At 44.1% G+C, this 7,500-nt stretch overlaps 1 protein-coding gene across 1 annotated transcript in view; it reads right to left on the bottom strand.

Moving 5' to 3' along the window:
• Positions 1-7,500, bottom strand: part of LOC130403319 (CUB and sushi domain-containing protein 1-like) — a 295,164-nt gene that overhangs the window by 32,772 nt on the left and 254,892 nt on the right. Inside the window, exons 42-47 of the mRNA XM_056607623.1 lie at positions 6,620-6,736; positions 6,067-6,276; positions 4,382-4,570; positions 3,823-4,000; positions 480-625; positions 1-42 (exon numbers count right to left, since the gene is read on the bottom strand). The exon at positions 1-42 is cut by the window's left edge and continues 39 nt beyond it. Coding sequence (XP_056463598.1) covers positions 1-42; positions 480-625; positions 3,823-4,000; positions 4,382-4,570; positions 6,067-6,276; positions 6,620-6,736 — 882 coding nt within the window. The remainder of the gene's footprint in view (positions 43-479; positions 626-3,822; positions 4,001-4,381; positions 4,571-6,066; positions 6,277-6,619; positions 6,737-7,500) is intronic.

Here is a 7,500-nt window from a genome sequence, read left to right as displayed (position 1 = left end):
TTTCGACTCCCGGGGGAACGGGACATTTCTTCAGACGGTAGGCTGGGAATGGACAAAACGGGAGATCCTCTTAATCATTGAGGGGAGGTTATGGCAGGGTTTTGTGATGGACATATTTCAATGCTATCTTAAAAGGCAAACCGGCGGGTCAACTGTTCGGATTATTAGTCAGTGAGGAGTGGAGAGCACAGTGTGGATTTCAGGTTAGGTGGATATCTAGGTAAGGGTCAGATTTCAACTAACAGATATCAGAAATAGGCAAAGTAGTATTAAGCTTTTTGGGATACTCTATGTTGACAATGCAATGGCCCGGTGTAATTTGAAAAAATCATCATCAACATTTATGGTTTGTTGACACATCCTTAAGTGTGTGTGTATGTGTGCGTGCATACCTGCCTGTGTGCATACGCGGATGTGTGTGTGCGTGCATGTGTGTGGGTATGAGCAAGCAAAGCCAATAGGGAGGCCTCTGTTGGTACCGTGGAAGTTCAGTATGAAGAATCCTCCGGTCGAAAAGTCAGAGTGGAAGCGGATGAGGACTTGAGGGCTGGCACTATAGGCCGATTCCAGGGCTGTGTTCCCACTGAAGACACCCAGCTGGGAGCTGGACACATCCACGCCATCCCTGAATGGCGAATAGACATGGAGGTCAATAAAACGCTCAATAAACATAGACGTAGATACGTAGACAAACCATAGAGATGCATTTTCAGTACATAATCATGTAAAGCACCTGGGTTACCCCAAAATAACGTCATAGTGCTCCTTTCCAACACCACATGTACTTTTTTAAAATAGGACATTTAATTTCTTGAGCGGCTCAATTGGTTAAAAGCCCCGGTTTAGTTGAATACCACTGCAAGGTGCAATACTACAATATACTGAAGATGGTGGCTTTCTGCGGGGTGCCTTTGAATCTCTAGCCTCCTGACTCCGGGTGCTGCAAATGGACCAAGTAGGCGTGGCCTATGTGAAGTGGGCGTGGCCTATGTGACGTCTTAGCTGCGGCTTCCGCGTCTGTCATAAAGATGCTGCCTTCTGTGGCTGGGGTAGATATTACAGCTTGTATGTTTGATCCTGCTCCCTTGTGGCTGTGTGGGGGTAATGCAGCTTGTGTGTTCGATCCTGCTTCCTAGTGGCTATGTGGGGGCAGCTTGTGTGCTTAAAATACGTAACAACACCAGACGAGCCGCGAGTGCAGTGGAACGGACAAAACATGTGGGAAGAGTTGATTTGAGGTCTTGTTCTGTGTTTTGCATCATGCGGACCTGCATTGTGCAATGCTTCAAAGTGTTCAAAGTTTCAATCAAAAAACTGAACTCAAGTCTATTACCTAATTAGCAGGCTTTTGTTGTTAGTGGATAAGGCTTTCAGATATATTTTGCCCTCTTTTAAACATTGAAATAAATACGCGGCCTCACATTGATCGACAACCATTCAATAACTTTTCTTCATTACAAGGTCACTCGCTCCAACCTCATTTTTCCCGACGCCGCACCACTCCTCTCAGCCATTGACCAATCCGTTCAGGAGGCCTTTCTGCACACCGCACTGCACAGCCCTCCGAGTCCAAATAACAACCAGGGTCAATGCATTCAAAAAGATTTTTTGGGGGAGAATGAGACTAGATATTATGCTTTGGATTTCAATTGACCCGGGTCACTCTATCTAGGACATGGGCGAGTGGGGTTGCTCAGTGGAACACACTGGATGACACGTGGATGACACATGGATGACACATGGATGACACATGGATGACACATGGATGACACATGGCGGAAACATTGGCAGCGACGACTGAATTCTTTTTTTTGTGCAAATTAATTGTACACTTTTGAGAGGAATACATAAAGTGCTCTCTTACTGCCCTGTAATTGTTTGCACTTTTATGTGGCAGGCTTTATGTCCAATACAAACTTTCCTCAAGGGACAAATGTAGTCATCTTGAAACGTGAGTCTTGAAAAGTGCTATTAGGGCCGCACATAGTTGTAGTTTACCGGCTGCCATTTAAGTTTGTCATCGTTATTTTGACACAAGGTCACACAATGCACATGTTCTTCTGCTTCAATACAAAGTTTGGCTCTCACGTATTGCCCTCCCAAAAGAGGAATCGTCTGAGTATTTTCGAACAAAGACTACTTGCTGAATTGACAGCAAGCGTTTACGAGCCTCTTAGGGGAACGCCCTGTGAAACATGTGTCAATGTACCCTTTCTGCAGCAATCAAGAGTATTATAAAAAAAATGGATCAGAGACAATGCTGCACATACACACAATTTAAAACTGTGTCCAATGTTGAGTCGCGTTTGATCATAATCAGACCCAAGCACCTACGTTGTATTCAGGGTTGAAAATCCCGCCTATAAATCTAAATCTGCATATAAAACAAAAAAGAGAATAGTGCAAAAAACAACATTGAGCTTTGTCAACGTTGAACGGTCTAGACTCTAGGCGTACTAAATGTGGGCCCTCAGATCCAAAGCATAAACAGGTCCTCTACTCTGCAATGCTGGGACATTATAAATGCATTTCGTTTAGCCAGGCACGGGGGTGGCCATGCAGTGGATGCACACACCTCACATTACATATTAGTGTCTGTGCCTTCAACTCTAAACGGGACAGCTCCTATATACTCTCCCCCACAAACATCCTTTAAAATTCACAAATCCAGAATTAATTTGCTACTGCGAAAATAACTCTTGAGCAAGGCCATTGACTCTGGTTTATCTGTGGCGCTGATTACAAACTAGATGGAGATGTGCCGGGGGACCCCATTGTATATGTATTCATTCTCCACTGCCTGCTTCCGGGCCTGCCACTCCCTAGAGTTCCACTCTTGAGCCTGAAAATCCAAGCTTGACCTGACACAAAGTGAAAAAAGAAATGCTATTTCCCATCCAGAAATGCAACCCAAAGGAGCGGGCACGCCAGCCCACCACAGTTCAGTATTCATGAGTAAAACCCACACTGCTGGGAAGTCCGGAATATTTTGATGAAGTAAACCGCTTCTTTCATCAACAAAAAAAAAAGAAGGAAAAAAAAAAAAGAAGGAATTAAACCGTTATTCAACCGATCAAATCATTAACCTGGAAAGAACAGTGGACCACCTTCCGCAAACAACAACGGCAACAACAAAAACAACAACAAAACTTTGTCAGATCCTATTGAGCTCAATTGGGCTTCTGAATTAAGCTGCAGCACAGGCTTCATTACATTTGCCACTGCTGACTGAATCTCATTATGACTGCCAGAGTTCCCCAGCCCTCTGCAGGTCGCTCTGTGGCCCTGGCATGGGCGAGATTGAATTGGTCAGTGGTCCCATTGTAAATGCATTACTCTCACACTCCCTATATTACAATCCCAGCTCCACACCCAATCCCATTAATACCACAGTATGGTGTGTGTGTGTGTGAGAGTGTGTGTCTGTGTGTGTGTGTGTGTGTGTGTGTATAAGGGGGGGGGGGGGGGGGGGGGGGGGCACCGTTTGACTGTGTGTTTGTGTCAGAGAGTATGGCACCCTGAACCCTGTGTAACTAGACTCCATCTAACAGACTTTTTTGCACACTATTGGTTTGTGTCCCCACAATTGGGTTAGTGTGTGTGTGTGTGTGTGTGTGTGTGTGTGTGTGTGTGTGTGTGTGTGTGTGTGTGTGTGTGTGTGTTCTACTATGTGCCCTTTACATGTGGTAATGAAATCAGGTAGCGAGACGCAGTGCTTGCACTCAGTAATGATGGTACACATTTACTACAAGTGTTTTAGTATTTACCTCCCTCCGTGTGTTTGGGTGTGTGCCTGTGTGTGTGCGCGTGAACCCTACATACCAGACGGCGATGTAGTCGGTGACTGGCTCAGTCTGGAGCAGGGTGAAGTTGATGTACACCCCGTGTCCGTGGGGCACTGTGATGACCCAGCTGCAGTCCTGGGAGTTGGGGTACTCATTAGGGTACTGAGGGGAATAGATGGTCCCGTTGTCGGCCGAGACGTTGTAACCACAGGGGGCTAAGGAGGGGAGCAGATTCAGAAGAGGGATGAGCGGTGTCTCACCTGGTGATTGCCAATTGCACACTCCCCACGCATATGTGCGTCTATCAGCCGACGATTAGCTAATGGCTCATCAACGAGCTAACTGTACCATAACTCCAGCAGAGCTCATTCGCTATGGCCGTTTTCCTTTGCTATCGTTTGTATATCGCCCGAGACGCCTCGTAAATTAACGGATGTTGTATGGTAATGTCGTACAACGTAGTACAATGGGACATTGTACTTTCAGTTCGACCTGATTCACTTGCTTTTGGAACAGAATGTTATATAATTGGTATTATATGCTATTCTTTATTTAATGTTCTCCTCGCTAGTGATCCTGTGTAGCGAAGATCGTACCCTCACAACGTGGGATGGGATGGTTCCACTTCCTATTGGTTCCATGCAGGCATGTCAAAACTGTATGTCCAATCAGAACATAGCCAGGGTAGCACTGAAAGGTGATTGATTGCCCAGCGCTGTAGTCATTGTTGACGATGTCGCCATTGGAGAAGGGGGAGGGATCTTGACAGTTCTGAAGCTGAAACGCTGAAAGAGAAGATCATCATGTTTGTTTAAATCAAGTCTACGAAAACAACCTCTAAAAAGAAAAGTGTTAAATATTAATAATATATAATAAAACCTGCATATGAGCCAAAGAATAAATGCATGGAAGACAAGCAAGTCAGATAAACAGAGGACGGCCAGCCGTCACATAGTGAGACAAATGCGATTTTAAGTACAACTTGAATCAGAATTAATCAATTGTTCCTATTGCACACAAATCCTGTTGCTATAGCTCAGAGTCTATCAAACATTACCGTACAGAATCAGAATGACAGAGGAAACCTAAGCCTTAAACAACATACTAGTGCAATAAGCGAGGAAGGATCAATATATATATCAAGAGGAACTGGGATTCAATATTGTGTAGAATAGATGATTGGATATCGCACAATCGCACATGTATCTTAACTGCGGCTATGCAAAATGCTTGAATAAAACTCTGGTATCGGAGAGAACCTGTCCTTTTAACACCTCCTTCTTTGCTTTTCTCATTCCGTCTTTCTCTATTTATATTCCTCTCTCTCTCTCTCTCTCTCTCTCTCTCTCAATCTCAAATTCCCTTGCTTCGCCTTTGCTGTCTATCTCTCTTTCGGCTCACTCTCACACCAGACATGGCAGCCCTTGTGCGTGGACATATCTTGATCACAGGTCTAGTTAGCACACACTCATAGCTGTTACCTGTACCAGCTTATCCCCTTTCATTATGTTCCTGACTGTCTGTCTCCCTGACTGGATATCTGCCTGTCTGAACAGTTGGGAACATAAAAAGTCAAAAGTTTCAACAAAGAAACCTATGCATAAAACTTCATGAAGTTATGAATGAACAAAGCCTTATTTCTCAAAAGAATTGTCGAGCTGCACACATAATGCATCTGTAGGTTAAAATGTTCAGTTTGACATCTTTATATGTTTATTTTAACCCTTGCTATGCTATAACTAGTTGTACACACTACTATTAGAAAGCAGCCTTCAGAAATATACTGTAACTAGATTCAACCCATCACAGGGATTAACCTACAACTCATCTATTTTATCAGCAGTGACTTCCCATACTTTAAATCCTAAATATATTGTGCACCGGTACTTTATGAAATACCACTGTTTTACAGTTTTCTTGACCATGGCAACACACACACCAAACCTAGATTAACCTCCAAACCTTTACGTTTGCGTGGTCGGTTCAGCTGGTGGGTTTGAGTCTTAACCGCTGCGCATCGTTTACAATCGTTTACAGAGATATAACTGTGTTTTCAAGAGTTAAAGCAGAATTCAGTGGATGAAAAAAAGGTTGCTGTACAGGCAAGCAGAAGAACAGAAACAGCGACTCTATATTTGGCAGTGGTTTACATTTAAGTAGTTATTTACTTTTGCTAGTTATATACATGTAGCACTGAAAAAATATACATAGACCAATATGATCTTAGGAATGGAGCAATAGACGCTAATTCAATTCCATATTTGCCCTTTTTTACACTCACCCTGATAGGTCAGTTTGAACCCTGGCCTGTTCTCTGAATGGTCACTGTAGAAATGAATGATAGTCAGGTGGGTGGTGCTTAGGAGAGGTGGAGGGATCTGGGTCCCAGTGAACTGTCCAATCAGGGCAGAGCTGTGCTGGGGTCCCGCCCTGACCTCCAGAAAGTCATGGTTGTCCTCGGAGGAAAAGTTTTGGAACTGGATATGAGAACCTAGAATGGAGAAAAAAATCGAAAACTGTGACAATCCAAACACAAACATTTGACTAGCATTCTCTAACATCTTCTAGGAAGATAAAACCAGGTGCAAACACTTTGCACAATAATAATTTGTGTATTTTCACCAACTCAAAACGATGTACAAGCTGATAAAATGCAACCATGAATACAAATAAAGACCAAACGAGACTGTTAAGAGGTTGCAACATAAAAATTATTAGAGGAGTGTGGGGATCCAAAAACTACGACCTAACCCTCCCCTACACACACCCACACAAAAAAAGTACACACAAGCACACAAATGTACCCACACACATGCACACACACAGAAGCTCACCATATCCTGCAGGCAGGGTGATCTTCCAGGTGCAGTCCAGGTTGCCAGGGTAATTTCCAGGAAAGCCGGGACTTAAGATAGCGCCACTCATCTCAGACAGCAGGCCACCACACCGGGCTGACGACGCAGGAAAGAGAACACAGGCTCAGGGTTGAGTTGAGCATCTTCAAGCGCCACTAGCCAATGCCTAAATTCTTCTCTGAAAACTAACAAGGGAGGGATCTTGAAAGCACTGCACGAGCCGGATAAATTCTACAAACTGATATCTGCATACGAATGCAGAATCTATAGGCAACGGGGCAGGACTTTGGTATTGCAAAAGTGTCGGTGCCCAGTAGTACTGACCAATCCCGTTTGACTGGGCTAAGGTTGCATGCAGGTGACAGCCCGTGTGGAGAGCAACCAGATGACTATTTTGCTTTGTAGCTTTGTAAAGCAAATACCCTGAACAAAGCTGTTGTTGGGGATTTAAACTGTTCCAAGAGTGTAAGCTGGCTACTTGTGAAACAATCCAGTTGTTAGCATAGTCTACCAACTCCAACTCTGTTCTGGCATCTCAAGCTGCTAATCGAACTGGAAACAAAGGCCGGCACACGGAAGAGGAAGGCATGGCCCGCATATTTGTTATCCGGCTACAGCGGAACTTCAGCAGTATTGCCGTTGTCCCAAGAGGTAAATCGTCGTCAGACGATACCCGATGGTTCCTGAGATTGCAAGCCGGAGGGCAGGAGCTATCACCACCAAGAAAGGACTAATATAAATGCCAACTTTGCCATACTCGCATAATATCTAAGCAATGATATTTTATAACAGAATCTGTGGGTGAGGATGATATGTGTTTGATTATGTATGTATGTATGTATGTATGTATGTATGTATGT

The sequence above is a fragment of the Gadus chalcogrammus genome, chromosome 14, assembly GCF_026213295.1.
Source record: "Gadus chalcogrammus isolate NIFS_2021 chromosome 14, NIFS_Gcha_1.0, whole genome shotgun sequence".
In the NCBI taxonomy this organism is placed as follows: Eukaryota; Metazoa; Chordata; class Actinopteri; order Gadiformes; family Gadidae; genus Gadus; species Gadus chalcogrammus.
This window is presented reverse-complemented; position numbering and strand designations above follow the sequence as displayed.